Source organism: Oryza glaberrima, chromosome 1, assembly GCF_000147395.1.
Source record: "Oryza glaberrima chromosome 1, OglaRS2, whole genome shotgun sequence".
Taxonomy (NCBI): Eukaryota; Viridiplantae; Streptophyta; class Magnoliopsida; order Poales; family Poaceae; genus Oryza; species Oryza glaberrima.
This window is the reverse complement of record NC_068326.1, coordinates 39,454,395-39,470,584: the sequence shown is the minus strand read 5'-3', so window position 1 is coordinate 39,470,584 and position 16,190 is coordinate 39,454,395. Positions and strand designations below refer to the sequence as shown.

Sequence of the window (16,190 nt, the reverse complement as noted above, 5' to 3'; positions counted from 1 at the left end):
GCGCGTCATCCGGCTCCAGCACGCCATTGACGGCCAGCGACTCAAATAACAGCGCCATGCCATTGGACTTGACGGCGTCGAGGGCGTCGGAACGGAGGGCAACCTTGGCGAGGTCGTTGAGGTCGGGGTGGGAGAGGAGGAAGAGCTTGTGGGCTAGCACCCGGTGCTGCTCCTGCTTCGCCTCCTCGCTGCCGGCATCCATGTCGTTCTCATTGGAGTTGGGGAGTCGCGGTTAGGTCGGCTCGTCGGAGGAGCGGGGCGCGGCGCTGCGCCCGAGGAGCGGGTAGGGCATGGTGGGGCGAAGCAAGAGGCCGGGGGGGAGTGGGAAGCGTGCAACGCGACTGGCGGCCGATAGGGGACAAGAGTGGCGGTGGCGCTCGCTAGCGAAGACGAGCAGCGGCCGGGGGGGACCAGAGGTGAATGGCGCGGCCGGCGGCCAGCAGGGGAGAGCAGCAACGGAGCATGTCTCCTTCCCTCTCTTGTCTTCCTCCTCTCAGTGTTCGCCTCCATCGACGCTGCCATCGATCAGGGCCAAGCTCATCGTCAACCACGATGGCCCGCGTCGCCACGGCGGTGTTGGGGCAGACGGGCAGCTGGCCCTCCCCATGCTCCCCCTTCGCCTCCCCCTGTGCTCCCACCGCCCCCGCCGGTTGCCGCACCTCCTCTCCTGCCTCGCAACGCCGGCCCGCCGGCCTCCTCCCCGCTTGCCGACCGCCCTGCCCAAGAAGAAGAGAGAGAGAGAGGAGGAGGAGGTGAGAAAAGAGGGGAGAGAGAGGTGATGACGTGGACTGTCTGACATGTGGGGCCCACGTGAGTCCTATGCTGATTCAGCCACCACGTCAGATAAAACCGGGTTGAAAACCACCGAGGGACCTCAGGTGACCAGTTTTGTACAGCTGAGGGACTCCGCATATCTGGTTTTGCTGTTCGAGGATGTTTTTGTATCTCGATGACAAGTTAAGGGACCTTGGGTGTACCTTTTTCCTTCCTTTTAACAACAATGAATCTGTATGCATGGGCCGAACAAGGCTCGTCAGCCCAATTCTTTGATTCCCCACACTTCCAATTCCAAACTTGCAAGAGAGAGAGAGAAATGTCTTGTTTCTTCAGGAAGGGTGGGGTGGAATAGATCAGATCGGATCGAGATCGAAGAACAAGGGGGAAGGAAGGAAGGGGTGGAATTGAAGAAGATGGGGACGATGAGGAGGGTGGTGAAGGAGAAGAGGTTCTGGGTCGCCTCCTTCCTCCTCGTCTGGGCTGCCGCGCTCCAGGTATCAGTATCACCTACTCCCATCCCATCCATGGTGGCGCGCGGTGGCTGCTCTCTCTCTCTCAGACTCACTCACTCAGATCGATCTGTGGATGGATGGATTGAATTGAATGGCAGGGGCACATGATGTGGATGCAGCGCCAGGACGCCTTCAAGCAAAAGTTCCCCTCCAACTCCAACTCCAACTCCAACCACGACGACGACCTCGCCGGCGCCGACTCCTAGCTAGGCAGCTACTCCTTCCATTCCATCCCATCTAGGGCTTACTGTACTACCCCAGTAGTGGAGCTCCTCCCCTCTACAGTAGTACTTACTTTCTTCTTCATCACTTGATGGGTAGTAGTAGCTAATGATCGTTGAAAACGAGTACTACGTGTTTGATGAATCGCCTGCCTGCCTAATTGAATTGCTTCTTACATACTCCTACTCCGTAGTTTGCTGCTTTGTTGGATTCAGGCAGCTTATTAGTAGGAGTATTAAACTGTCTTGTATGGACTCACTCGCTCACACCTTCCATTAGATTTACATTTTGGTTTTGGATCGATTAATTCATGTCCTTCTCCTTCCTCCTAGTGGTAGGTACGGTACGGTTCAACGCGCAAACATTGGAGTAACATTTAACACTGGGCCTGGCCTGGAACAATGGATCTTGACATCTTCTTCATTTGGATGCCGTGGTGGCCGACATGTTGATCGGGTAAACTGCTCGCTCTCTAAGTAGAAACTGCAATGCACACAGCTACTGCTTGAACAAGCCAACCCAACCCAATTAATCGGTTCATACTTCATACAACTAGTAGTATGATAGTATGCGGCATAGCATAGCACAGATCCACGGGGACGACTGATTCCAGCTCAATTAATCGCAGACGGACGGACGTGCAGTGCATACAGTACATGCATACAACTTCAGTTTCTATACAATACAGCTCTGTCCCAACTTCCGATACATACATATTCAACTGACTAGACTTGGTCTCTCTCTCTCGCCCTGCCCTGTAGGTAAGGAAGGAAAGGAAGATAGATAGATAGATAGATAGATCGATCGATCATTCTCTCTTCCAACCGTCTTCCCATGCTGACTCAGCAATTACTCAACACTTTTAGGCCTGCCTCTGCCTCTGCCTCTCTATAAAAACCGCCAGAGTAGACAAACCACCCATTGCATGCTTGCTTCCATCTGATCTTCTTCTTCCCTGTCCTGACACAGCCTAATTAGGAGATCAAGCTCATCCAATCCAAGCAGCAACACAACACACAACGTCTCAACTTGGTGCGTCTGCTACCTTCTCTGCCCCCATCCCCTCTCTACGTAATAATACTACTCCTAGAGTTCCTAGTATGATCTGCTCGGCTTTGTTTTCTTTTTCTTAATTTATTTTGTCCATGCTATGCCTATGCTAGCCTGCAACTTACTAGTAAGTCATTTCCTGCCTTCCTTACTTCATTCATAGTACTCTGTTTGATTTGGTTCATCTATGTCATGCAGGCTTGTTTCATCGAGCAACATCAAGCTCCATTTAAGATTTGATTCAATATTCCATTTCCATGGCTCCCCCTCTCCAAGTCGCGACCACCGCGAGCTCCTCCACCCGCGAGGGGAAGGCACCAGCTCTCAATGAGAGGATACTCTCATCCATGTCCAAGAGATCTGTTGCAGCACACCCATGGCATGACCTTGAGATTGGTAAAATACTCGTAACTCTATTCTCTACTCTACTCTACTAACTGCTGCTCAACCACCTTACTTTGGAGTATTTCGTTACTAGTAGTGATTTCCTTGGGTACACGTTACCCTTCAGATTTCTATTATATTTCTTAGGTTCAAAAATTCATCATTTTCCCTCCTTTGCTTTGCTTGCAGGACCTGAGGCACCCACCATCTTCAACTGTGTAAGACACTGCTGCTTGCCTTTGCCGATTCTCTCATCACTTAAATGTTCTTGTTTAACTACACCATACAGTTCATGCGGATGGCATGCAAAACCTGCTAGCTATGTATATTCAGTCTTCTGATGATGGCCATCTTGACACTGACTCAACAACCCACCCATGTTCTGTCTCACAAAGCCACATTATGTGACAAAGCAATACTCAGCCACTTTTGTTTTCAGGTCATCGAAATACCGAGAGGCAGCAAGGTCAAGTATGAACTTGATAAGAAAACCGGGCTCGTAAAAGTAAAGATACATGTTTCGCTCATCTTCTTCTGCACTTGCAGTTTTCCTAAGCTTATGTTTCCTTTTCTGTACCATGCAACATGCTCAGGTAGACCGAGTTCTCTACTCTTCAGTCGTCTATCCTCACAACTATGGGTTCATTCCTCGCACGCTGTGCGACGATAGTGATCCTTTGGATGTGCTGGTCATAATGCAGGTGTGTATTTCCTTGCACGTTGCTAAATCAGAATACAATAAGTCTTTCATCTAGGTATAGCCCATCCATACATGGTCCCTTCACTGAAACTTGTTACACAACACAATAGAAAAAATCCACTATCAAGTCTATTTTTGTAATCCTTAACAATTGATCCCTTTTCCTGCGTATCTGGTGGTTTTGAACTAATGTTTACTGCACACAGGAGCCAGTTATCCCAGGATGCTTCCTACGGGCAAAGGCCATCGGTGTCATGCCTATGATCGATCAGGTTTGGTCCCTACTCAAGTGCGCTTTCTTCAGAATGAATGAACAGATTCTAAAGTGGTAAGGTTTTATCCAGGGAGAGGCAGATGATAAGATTATTGCAGTCTGTGCTGATGATCCTGAGTACAAGCATTACAACGATATCAAGGACCTCCCACCTCACCGCTTAGCTGAAATCAGGCGTTTCTTCGAGGACTGTATCCTTTTAATTTATTGCTCTTAATGTACTTGTTCTATTTGCATTCATAGAGCATAAAATATTCATGGAACTCTACTGAAACAAGCTCAGCTAGCTTCCCATTGCCTTATTTATCACTGCAGTATGAATTATTTGTAGCTTCTCAAATTTGAAAGGACAAGGAACATATATGGTTTGTGTTTTTGGATGGATGCCTAGTAATTGTATCTCTCGCAGAAGTCCGTTGATTACTGCATCTTGGCCACTTAGTGCATGTACATGTACTTAGACAGTGCTACTATCTTCTTGAATTGAGTATTTTCTTTAATGGGGTAAAATAGACAAGAAGAATGAGAATAAGGAGGTGGCTGTCAACGACTTCATGCCTGCCACTTCTGCTTATGAGACCATACGCCATTCCATGTGAGTTTCAATTCCTACATATGTTCCTTGGGCGATATGCAACGCCAAATATTGAGCTGGTTTTTGTTCTACAGGGATCTATATGCTACTTACATCCTTGAGGGCCTACGCAGATAGGAGGTGCCTTGTCACTGCTGGAAGATGTTGACGAAAAAACATGGACACATTGCATTATATACGTATATAATACCATTCTTTCTTACTATAGATAATTTGTAGCCTTGATGGCAGTACGCCCGACCGATAAATATTCTTTTCCCAGCTCATATATGTGATATGAATAACTGATTGAGCAAAATATGACATGCTTTGGAAATTTTGGATGAATCATGTGTGCATCAAGAAGTACGAGCTTCCTTGTTAATTGATATGCCCATAATAGGCTTCGCGTTTACTGGTGCATAGAATGAGCAGTTCTTTTTTTCAAACTCGTGCAATGGTTTTTCAAGGGTAGCTACACCAATCATATAAGTTTTCAAGTCGGAAACATGGAATTGTTCCGCCAACAGGGGGGTCCAAGTTGAGCTAAAGCAGAAGAGACTAGTGTTCTATTTCCATGTTACTCTGGGGGAAATTAAGCTTGCTTTGATATATTCCAGTTGTCTAAATTCAGCAGAATACAGAATAAATGTTTAGATGATATATCAAATGACTTGTGTATTGGGGAGATGGGACAAGATTGAAACCCACATATGCAGAGGTGCATATTGCTAGCCATGAAAACGAAAGACTACATATCTACAAATACATGCCTTAGTTGAGCTCTCCATGCACCCCGACACAAGACAAGACACTTACTCCTCCAAGAAGAAGTGGCACCAGATCATCCGCTGTTTGCATAGTGTACCCTTATGTTCCTTCCATCAATCACCTGAAGCAATTTCATCAAATGGAACAATTGCATTAGCAAAGTAATGCATATTATAGCAAAACATCCTGACTTGTGCCATGTCTAGCACCACAAGAGAGCAAACCTACCTCACCCCCCATCTTGTGCAATGCTGCAGCAGCTTCATCTTCTGAAGCAAACTTGACAAAGCCATACCCTTTGGATTTCCCTGTCACTGGGTGGCATATTACCTTCACTGCACAACACATTAATCAATCAGGGAGAGGACGCTGTCGGTTCACACACACAGATTCAGAAACCTGATAGCATCGGAAAGGAACAGATGGTTTGAGATGTACCTTGAATAATATGGCCATGCTGAGAGAAAGCATCCTTGAGAGCAGTCTCATTTGTATCGTAAGAAAGACCTGCAAATCAAAACAAGACAGAGCGGTACAAGTATTAGCACTAGGCTTGCGTGGTTGCAGCGAATTAGAGCTAACACTAATTCAACCAAAGACAATGTTTGCACAATAATGTATATCGAATTCGAAGCAGGTAGGCAGGAAATTTGCACCGCCAATGAAGAGTTTGGAGCGGCAGGAGGAGGAAGAGGCACGGGCACGGGCAGTAGATGAAGGATGGGACAGAATCCCGAAGGGAGTCGCCGCGTAAGGCACCAGCTTTGGTCTCCAATTCAGCATTGGCTTTAAACCCTAGATCTATCCCCGAATCAAATACTGATTTGAGAAGCGTGTCGTTTTTGACAATCGGAACCCTGTGAAATCCACATATTTTGGACTCGGACAGAGACTGTTAATAAATTGTCCAATCCAACAATCTCAAGCACAGTGTTACTGCTAGTCCGGGGACTCCGGATGTAGCAAGCAAGCACATAATAATCCCGTTTTGCAGAAATAGAACACGGAATGCGTTTCCAAGAACAAGACAGATGTGGGAGCAAAAGTAAGGAAGGAACTTCCATTAGCCAAGGAATGCAAGGAGTACAAAGCTAGTACCAATACCACCCCACCACTATCAGATCTAACGGCAGCATTACATACAGCAGAAGAAGAAGAAACCCGATCCAGATCTAGCCATTCATGGCTAGACCACGGAAAGAAGGCAGCTACTCTACTCTACTCTACTCTACTCGGCGGTGGCGGGCTTCTTCTTCGGCGACTTGGCCTCCTTGTTAGCCTTCTCCGCGGCTCTCTTTGGGAGGAGCACCAGGTTGATGTTGGGCAGTACTCCGCCATGGGCGATGGTCACCCCCAGACAGCAGCTTCCCGAGCTCCTCGTTGTTGCGGATGACCAAGGAGATGGCGGCGTGGACGACAAGAAGGGATAAGGCAGAAGGAATCCAACTGGTTGGGAGAAATGAGACGATTCCATGGCTCGTTTTAATGGGATAAATGTCCACCAGCAAATAACCAAAATTTCATGGCTCCATCGGTAGGCCTAATGAGCAAAAGCAAATTTGAATTTTTAATCTTAATTTGAAATTAATTTAAAGATATTTTCAACGTAGTTTTTTTTATATTTGACTTTTAACTTGCTAAGAATAAATAGGGCCAATCACGAAATTGGAAAAATCATCGTATGTGTCATTGAAGCCCCACATATCATTGTCACGTATAATGGTATCTTGCAACTCATGTATATTTGTGATGGTATTTTCCAAATCTTTCTTAATAAATATATAAAAGTTTTACGTATAAATTAGTTTTTATTTTCTAATAAACCGTTTTGGTTTAAAAGGTGGACAACATTTTAGATGTACGATATCAAATTTTGAAAAAGAAAAAAAAGGAAAGGGTCAGAAGGAATACATTCATGTGATTGGGCTTCAGCTCCACCAAGCGGCTGGCCCCATCTGTAAGGGAGGATATCAGAGGCGGAGGGACTGGAGGAGACGGCGGCGGTGGCGGAGGAGGCGGCGGCGCTTCGATCAGTCGGCGAAGGAAGAGAAGACCAGCGAGATTATTTATTTTTGTACTACATTTGCGATTATTATTGTATACATCCCGGATCCTGGATCCCGCTGGCTTTAGAAATTAGAAATGACGACGACGGAATCCTCGACAGATCCAACAACAACAACTAGTCTCAGTCATGCCGCCTCTCTTCTCCGCGCCGGCGCTCCACCGCCGCCGCCTTCTCCGCCACGCCGCCGCATTCGCCCTTGTGCTCCTCGCCGTCGCCCTCCTCTTCCTCCTCCTCGTACACCCCCGCTCGCTCGGCACCCCTTCCCCTTCCCCGTCCTACGGCCACCGCCTCCCCACGCTCGTCGACCTCACCCTAGTCCACGGCGCCAAGGAGAAGGGCGCTGTCTGCCTCGACGGGACCCCGCCTGGGTACCACTGGCTGCCAGGCTTCGGCGACGGATCTAACAAATGGCTCCTCCACCTAGAGGGCGGGAGCTGGTGCAGGAATCGCACGTCCTGTGATCATCGCAAGAAAACCAGTCTTGGCTCATCTGCTTACATGGAAACCCGGGTCGAGTTCGTCGGCATCCTGAGCGACGACAAGGCCCAGAACCCAGGTCAAATCCAATCGCTCTCTCTCACCTCTTTGCACTTCTACTTACTACTACTTGCTATTGGAGTACTTCACTTCACACATACATAGTGATGCAGATTTTTACAACTGGAACAAGGTCAAGATCAGGTATTGTGATGGTGCCTCCTTATCTGGAAATGTCCAAGATGAACACCAGGTTTATTTGCACCAACCAACCTCCTATTCCTATACACTGTACTAGTCACCATACCCTACACTCCCCACTTCACTTCACCACATTTTCTTACTTACTTGTTCTACTGTACTGCGCCGTCATTCTCTACAGTATGGCGCCACTTTCTTCTTCAGAGGCCAGCGCATCTGGGAGGCCGTCATGGCTGAACTTCTACCCAAGGGTCTAGCCCGTGCTAAACAGGTTTCCTCTTCCTTCCAATTAAAAGAGGATGCCCGATTATTATTCATACTCACTGCTAGAACCTTTTGACTTATGAATTACTAGTATCTTATTGTTTGTCGCAGTATTGGATCGGTCTGGCTGCTTTTACGCACCACACTAGAATATGTATTGATACAGGGAAAATAATTCACTTTCAGCATGAATGTTGTCTTCACTTGCAAAGCCCTGTCAATTATTGATCATGCTCACCTGATCACCACAATATTCCTCTAAAATAATGTACTACAAGTGTTCCTCGTCATTTTTCTATATCTTGTACCTGTAGCTGACAACCAATCTCTTTAAGCCCTTATTGTGGATGATTTACACCCACTTTTATTATTTTTATGCTTTGATCTTTTGATCTCCTCATTTTAATGCGTTTCATATTATTTTAACCATTCATTTACAGTACTTGCAAGTTAGCGAAGGGATTTTTCCATAGCTATATCAAATGATTCATTCCTATGTTTGATGCAATGACTCAAAATGTTGCTGTGTTAATTTATTTCTTTTTATTTCCTACATTTGCAGGCTTTTCTTACAGGATGCTCTGCAGGTGGTCTATCCACATACATTCACTGTGATGATTTCCGTGCACTTTTACCAAAGGATTCTACTGTTAAGTGTCTTGCAGATGGTGGTTTTTTTCTTGACGTGTATGTGCTTGCTTTGATCTTGAGCACTGCAGTGTTTCAATATCCTCTTCCCTGTTTAAGTTTTCAACATGCAATTCACGCATTGCTTCATTATCCTTTCTTCTGGACTGCTGCTACTTCAGTATAAGCATCTGGGAATGCTAAGTTGTCAAGGGGTTTGATGTTGACAATTTGTCAGGATTTTATTATATGTTAACTTTGGATGTGTAAAATGTTTACATTTAAAACCACATTGCCTGCTCACCTCAGGTGAATCAGCTGTGGACGAATAAGTTAGCTATGCATGTGTTTACTGCTGATCATCCAACAATGTGCCCAATAACCCATAATTCACACTTCCACTTTTGGGGTCAACATATTCATAGGATAGCTTATCACTTCTTCTGGGGCATTGGCCATTAGCAAAACACAAGTATAGCCAGCCCTTAAAACTTGCATTTTACTGTTCCTTTAACTTTTCTCATTACAGGGAAGACATTTCTGGGAGAAGGTATATGCGGGGCTTCTATAATGATGTTGCTCGTCAACAGGTCGCTGTCTGCACTTTTCTCTGCGTATACCCTTTTTTTGTTTTTTTTTAATTGTATGATTCTTATGTTTGCTGTTGATTTGTTGCAGGATTTGCGGAAACGGTTCCCTGGTTGTAGTTCAGATATGGAACCAGGGCAGGTAATCCTTTAGTTGTTTTTATGATACTGTTTCTTGTATTAATATCATCACCTTTTTTATTCAGTACTTTTCAAGCTGTTATGTGCTAAGTAGCAATCCTTAATCGTGCCTTGTAGTGCTTTTTCCCACAAGAAGTGGCGAAAGGCATCACCACCCCAATGTTTATTCTCAATCCAGCATATGATGTTTGGCAGGTACCATTATCCGTATCTGTTGGCAGGTTCCATGTTCTGTTAGCAGCTCCAATATTAGTGTGATAAAAAAATTGTTGTCCTTTTCAGGTAGAGCATGTCTTGACTCCAGACGGATCTGACCCTCAAAATCTGTGGCAAGATTGCAGAATGGATATTACCAAGTGTAATACGAAACAGCTTGAAATTCTACAAGGTTGTAATATGATAAACTCATGACATGTGCTCTACTGCTTCATGCCTTCTGGATGACTTTACCTTCCGTCCGCTGTCACTTTGGCACCTTACCATCTCGAGAAATATTTTTTTTCAGGTTTTAGAAAATCACTGCTTGATGCTATAAGTGAATTCAAGAAGAAAAGGGGCTGGGGCATGTTCATTGATTCATGCTTTATACATTGCCAATCCATGAAGTCTTTGGCTTGGCACTCCCCATCTGCTTCGAGAATAAACAATAAGGTAACACATGCGGAATGATATGATCTTGTTTATAGAACTATAGGTTGGCATGTCCCCCGTAGGATTTGAACTTACAGACTTTGGTGGTTAGATATTGCATCGTTTTAGAGTTTGATGGTGTAGTCTTATTGCAATGTCGTCATGGCTTCTGAATGCCAGCAAGATGTAGAATGCTGAAATCAAGTCTGATCAGAGGGTAGTACTTAACTTACTGGTTGTCGACCAATATTTATATTCTTTGCAGTCCTGCTGATTCATTTGCTTCTGCGATCAATGACATGTCATATACTCACATCTGCTTCAATTCTGGTGAACAGACTGTGGCTGAAGCGGTGGGCGACTGGTTCTTTGATCGGAGAGAGGTGAAGGAAATAGACTGTGAATATCCGTGCAACCCAACATGCTACAATGTTGTTCTTGAACAACCCTATCAGGAAGGCTGACATGTGGTTCTTCGCCGTTGTAGTTTACCGATGATTTGAAGCAGAATATACCCACCCCTATGGGGCTCTCAGATACAGTATGTCCAGTTGAATGGGACACACACTAGTAGTAGTGCACCTCTTGAGGACCGTTCAAACATAGAAATATTGACAAGATCTTGCCGTGTTGATGCCTCTATCAGTTTGATGACATAGGCCCTGTTTGGATGCTTCAGGCTATTAAATAGCCTTCTGGAATCTTGTTATTTAGTAGTATTAAACGTAGATTACTGACAAAACTCATTCCATAACCCCTAGGCTATTTTGTGAGATGAATCTAACGAGATATATTAATCCATGATTTGCTACAGTGATGCTACAGTAATCATTCGTTAATTATAGATTAATATACCTCGTTAGATTCGACTCGCAAAATAGCCTAGGGGTTATGGAATTGATTTTGTCAGTAATCTACGTTTAATATTCCTAAATAACAAGATTCCGAAGGGCTATTTAATAGCCCGAAGGATCCAAAGAAGGCCATACTATATGGGTATGGCATGCCCAACTTGGCAGTGACCAGAGTGTGTTTGTCCTTGTTAGATGAAGCTGGAATGGAACGTAAGACTGGCAAGTACACCTGATGGCGTTGAGCCGGTTTTTCTTCCATTGGTTTGGTTGGGATTATGTCAAACATATGTGTTGCTGTCTGCTTGTCCTCTTGACAGGTAAGTTGTCCGGTCTAAGCACGCAATTTGTTGGAAGATTTGCACATACACTTGTTTCCTTTCCTCTGCCTCCACTAGCAAAGGTGACATATTTCTTTCTTTCTTTCAGTAAAATATTATTGTAGGTTGTTGTATTGTATACTATATTGCTCAATGATAGGAGGAAGCCTTGTAAATATCTTGTGTACTTGCCGGCTGCTATCGTAATCCGGAAATTGAAACTGCCCTTTCCCTAACTAATTGATGTGGAAGTGGAAGTGCGTGCGTGCGTCCGAGACCAACAGGTTGGTGGCACTCCACTCGATCTCTTCCTCTTCCAATTCCAATTCCAATTCTAAGCACTAGCACCACGTTCCTGAAGCCAAATTGACTGGTGAAGTTTTCCCTGAATCAACTTCCTATCCATCTTATGCATGGAAGGCTTGGCTAGCAGCCGCAGCAGTATCTTTGTTTGATCGGCTCATCAATCTTTCTGGTCAAATGATGGTAATGGAACGTGTAATAAGGAGGAAGGCTTCTTAATTTTTATTACACCGGAAAGGCACACAAGTAGGTACGGTCCATGAGCTTTAACGTGTTGCTTACACTGCATTGACACTTGGCGATTGCATTGCACATTGTGTATTGCAGTTTCTGTGTGAAACCGTCAAGTTTGTCCAGTAATTTAATTTTCAGGAGGAAATCTGTCTTGGTCATAAACTTAATTATACTACTCTACATGATACAAAAGCCAACGCCGGGAGACACATGCATGCTAGCTATCCCTGGTCGTGGTACTAATTAGAGTAGTAATTAGCGTTAAGTACAGTACAGTACAGTACAGGTGAGATGGGTGATAGACTCACCTGCTGATTTGTAGGGAAACATTAAGATATATAGTACCTCTATGGAGATCTCATAGCTTTAGTAGTACTAGTACAATGTTTGTGCAACCATGCACATCCACTGGTGTTGGCCTTGTAATAGTACTGCAGTATTTAGTGTAGTTGAGTATGAGTTTGATAATCGTACAATAAATAGGGAGTAAATATTATTTACCATGACAAGCCAAAAACAAGTATATACTACAAATTGAATGCAACACAAGACAATACAAATGCAATCCAATCCCAATATCCAACTCCTGTTTGCTATAATGAATAACCTAGCTTGAGCTTGTGGGAGGATTGATTGATTACCCAAAGCTCTAGTGCTAGTAAGGTGTAACTGCACAAAAAATGAATAGAGGAGGGAGGGTCATGTGTCACAAATAGCAGCAGCGGCGGCGACAGAAGAGAAGTCGTGGTCAGGCTTGTCGGCGAGCTCTCCTACACTGCTGCCGTCCACCACCAATCTCCCGGAGCCGCGGCCTATCCTGGAAAACGACCCCATGGCCGACGAGAGCCCCCCCTTGAAGCTGCTGCTGCTGCTCCTCGACCGGCGGCGGCTGTTGGTCTTGTTGGAGTTGGTGGTGGCGACGACGAGGCGGGAGATGGTGGTGCGGCAGAAGGGGCAGGCGGGCGGGTGGAGGAGGAGGGTCTTGGGGTTGGGCTTGCTGTGGCAGCAGATGGCCAGCGTGCACGCCGCGCACATCTGGTGCCCGCACTCCTTCACCTCCATGCTGCACGCCTGCTCGAAGCAGATGTTGCACGCCTCCTCCTCCTCCTCGTCGCCGCCCTTGATGTTGATGTCGCTGCCGAGCAGGATCCTCTTCTCCCTCTCCCTGTTGGCCTCCATCAGCGCCGCCTCCAGAAGTGCCTTGGCGTCCGCCTCCAGCTCGCCGATGAACTTGAGCGGGGACGGCCACACTATGGGCTCCGCCGCCGCCGGGTTCAGCAGCGCCGCGCACGCCCTGTGCCCCCGCCTCATCGCCACCGCGTACGCGATCCGCCCCGCCGAGTCCCTCTGGAGCCGGTCCGCCCCCCAGGCCAGCAGCTCCCTGATGCACTCCATGCTGCCGGCGCGTGCCGCCAGGTGCAGAGCCGTGCTCCCGGGGAATCCGTAGACGGCGGTTGGCGCCGACACGATGGCGCCCTTGTCGAGCAGCAGGCGCACGCAGGACGCGCGGGAGTGCCTCGCAGCCAGGTGCAGCGGCGTGGCGCCCCGCTCGTCCCTCACGTTGACGAAGCGCGCGAAGCCCCAGGAGGCGGCCACGGGGCCCTGCGCCTGCGCCGCGGCGCCGAGGATGGCCTGCAGGCACTCGGCGTGGCCGTAGTAGGCGGCGTGGTGGAGGCACGTCCTGGCGCGCGGCGAGTCGAAGGTCAGGACGTTGGCGCCGCCGCGGAGGAGCCTGACCACGCACTCGGTGTTGCCACGCATGGCCGCCACCATCAGCGGCGTCTGCTTCTTGCGGCTCAGGACGTCCACGTCGCCGTTGCAATCCAGCAACATGGACAGTACCTGGAGGCGGCCGTTGGCGGCGGCGATGTGAAGAGCGGTGAAGCGGTCGTAGACTGTGGCGCGGCGGGCGAGCGCGGGGTCGGCGGCGAGGAGGGCGGAGAGGGCGTGGATGTCGCCCAGCTGCGCCGCGCGGAACAGGTCGTACTCGTCGGTGTCGCGGCTGCAGCTCAGGCCGTGCCCCATAGGTAGGACAGGATAGGGCGGCGACGGCGCCGGCGCCGGTGGGCAGAGCAAGTGAGTGGAGGCTTCAGCTTGGAACGACCGGCTCCATCGCTCTCTGTTTATTTATACTCCAAATCTTTTCGCTCGTAGCATTCCTCAAACCACTTGCCTTCCTCAATTTAGTCTTCGCTTTCTACACTGATTTCTTCTTCAACTACCATGCGTGCCTTTTTGTAATAATAAATATTAATTAATAAAGGCGTTAAGTCTATTTAACATTCACCCTTTTTTCTTCCGGTAGTTAGGATTGTTTCCAGACTTATGCACGTATATTCTCAAAACGGACATTTTCCCACAAGAATTTCTAGCTTCGTCATACTAGTAGAAATTCTAACGAGTCTATAAAAACATGTGTGTTCACATACATTAGTGGTGTTACAATAATTCTGGGGAGGTAAACTTTGGAACCTACTCCGGTGACACCAATTGAATTGGCATCATGCGCCAAAACAGGTCGGAAAAGTCGCTATTCAGACAGGAACACTACTGTATATAAACATCGTATCCACTTTTTTTTTTTGAAACCGAACATCGTATCCACTTATAATTGCTACTAGAAATTAAAACATTGCAGCCACTGAAATAGTACTGTATGATTTTTGAGGGAGCCTGGGAGAGTTTATCCAGTTTTAACCTTAATTTGATTGCAATCTTGGCCGCGCAGCTGCCTTTTACCCTTTTCTGACTTGTCAACGTGGATGTGACCTGTATTCTAAACAGTTAGGTCAGCTCAAACTCATGTTCAAAACGAGCCGCGCCAGCCGATGAGCTCGTTTAAGATCATTACATCTTTTTAAGTACTACTATGTCTTAATTAATGCTTAAGTCCATCAAAGTACTGTCTATATATCTGATGGTATATAATTACTACTAGTGCCTTAGTACTAAGTAATACTCCGTACTACTAATTGTTTTGTTAAAATATGATAAAGTTGGAGTATATTGTACAGGGGATGCAACAATCATGCAAACAAGCGGTTGTTAATTAATGAGCTAGCTAACTCCTTAATTAATTATAACACGGATCAAACATGCGATCTGAGACGACCGTGTTGATTTTCTTAAAATAAGAAACAAACTGGTTGTCGGTGCACGCTTGGCATCACCGGCTTGATTAATTATGCACCGCACGCAGTTTTGTACAAGGTTGTGTTTGGTACACTTTCAACTTCAACCATGTTTACCTTGGGTTTCTCTAGCTTACTATTGGTACACTATTGCGTGGGCCATCTTCTATTCAAAATTCAGGTTTAAATCGAGACTCTATTTCTACTAGTCTACAAGCTCCATTTCCCATGAAAATACAGTACTCCATCCATTCATTTCAAATTATTTATCGTTTTAGGTTTCTTTTATGTCAAACATTTCAAACTTTACCTATCAGTTTCTATAAACTTATATTGTTTAGTACCATAAGATATACTCCCTCCGTAAAAAAAACTCAACTTCTAGAGTATGAATTTTGTCCTACCTACTCTCAGCGTGTAAAACGAGAAGTTTTATCTCTTCAATAACTTTTACCTACCTATCACTTTTACTACTTTTTTTTCAATAAGAGCATTTTAGTCCTTCTTCATCTCCACTAATTCCACCTTGGGATGCTAGCTCTTTTGTGGGATGGAGGGAGTATATTCTTGATTCATGATACTTTAATAATACTCTCTCCGTCCTAAAATAAGCACAGCCATGAGTTTTCGTATCCAACTTTGATCGTCTGGTTTATTTGAAATTTTTTTTGAAAAAACTAAAAAGCATAAGTCACGCATAAAATACTATTTATATTTTATAATCTAGTAACAATAAAAATACTAATCATAAAAAAATAAATAAGACAAATTTACATGTTTCTTAGAACTACACGGATTTCTAAAAATTAATGGTAAACATAGACATGTTTGACTTAGAATGATAGTTCTAAGTGTTATATTGAGGTTCTGTTTATTTCCCACGCAAAAACTTTTCACCATGTCACACCAAATATTTGGACACATTCATGGAGTATTAAATATAGAAAAAAAACTAATCGCATAGATTGCGTGTAAATTGTGAGACGAATCTTTTAAGCCTAATTGATCCATGATTTGACAATGTTGTGCTACAGTAAACATTTGCTAATGGCATATTAATTAGGCTTAATAAATTTGTCTAGGTGAAATCTA

At 45.6% G+C, this 16,190-nt stretch overlaps 4 protein-coding genes across 5 annotated transcripts; 2 read left to right on the top strand and 2 right to left on the bottom strand.

Annotated features, from left to right (window-relative positions):
- The first annotated feature begins 1,500 nt into the window (after window positions 1–1,500).
- Window positions 1,501–4,961, top strand: LOC127753309 (soluble inorganic pyrophosphatase 4-like). Of its 2 annotated transcripts, XM_052278798.1 has the most exons (10): window positions 1,501–1,967; window positions 2,481–2,543; window positions 2,760–2,957; window positions 3,135–3,163; window positions 3,385–3,450; window positions 3,539–3,646; window positions 3,852–3,917; window positions 3,990–4,110; window positions 4,433–4,514; window positions 4,589–4,961. In XM_052278798.1, the coding sequence occupies exons 3-10, from the start codon at window positions 2,819–2,821 to the stop codon at window positions 4,629–4,631; spliced, it is 654 nt and encodes a 217-aa protein (XP_052134758.1). In that variant the 5' UTR covers window positions 1,501–1,967; window positions 2,481–2,543; window positions 2,760–2,818; the 3' UTR covers window positions 4,632–4,961. The 2 variants fall into 2 exon arrangements, with proteins under 2 accessions (XP_052134758.1, XP_052134759.1); XM_052278799.1 differs by lacking the exon at window positions 2,481–2,543.
- Window positions 4,962–5,156: 195 nt separating this feature from the next.
- Window positions 5,157–6,107, bottom strand: LOC127753325 (glycine-rich RNA-binding protein 2, mitochondrial-like). Its single transcript, XM_052278810.1, has 4 exons — window positions 5,921–6,107; window positions 5,703–5,771; window positions 5,493–5,599; window positions 5,157–5,385 (listed from the first exon to the last, which is right to left on the bottom strand). Exons 1-4 carry the CDS (start codon window positions 6,045–6,047, stop codon window positions 5,338–5,340), a joined length of 351 nt encoding a protein of 116 aa, XP_052134770.1. The 5' UTR covers window positions 6,048–6,107; the 3' UTR covers window positions 5,157–5,337.
- A 1,103-nt stretch (window positions 6,108–7,210) lies between these two features.
- Window positions 7,211–10,915, top strand: LOC127752838 (pectin acetylesterase 5-like). The gene is made up of 10 exons (XM_052278276.1): window positions 7,211–7,888; window positions 7,983–8,062; window positions 8,192–8,281; window positions 8,837–8,961; window positions 9,431–9,491; window positions 9,580–9,630; window positions 9,747–9,824; window positions 9,912–10,017; window positions 10,135–10,280; window positions 10,598–10,915. The coding sequence occupies exons 1-10, from the start codon at window positions 7,459–7,461 to the stop codon at window positions 10,721–10,723; spliced, it is 1,293 nt and encodes a 430-aa protein (XP_052134236.1). The 5' UTR covers window positions 7,211–7,458; the 3' UTR covers window positions 10,724–10,915.
- A 1,523-nt stretch (window positions 10,916–12,438) lies between these two features.
- Window positions 12,439–14,047, bottom strand: LOC127752829 (probable E3 ubiquitin-protein ligase XBOS31). The gene has a single exon (XM_052278266.1). The coding sequence runs from the start codon at window positions 13,990–13,992 to the stop codon at window positions 12,667–12,669; it is 1,326 nt and encodes a 441-aa protein (XP_052134226.1). The 5' UTR covers window positions 13,993–14,047; the 3' UTR covers window positions 12,439–12,666.
- Between the last annotated feature and the right edge of the window lie 2,143 nt (window positions 14,048–16,190).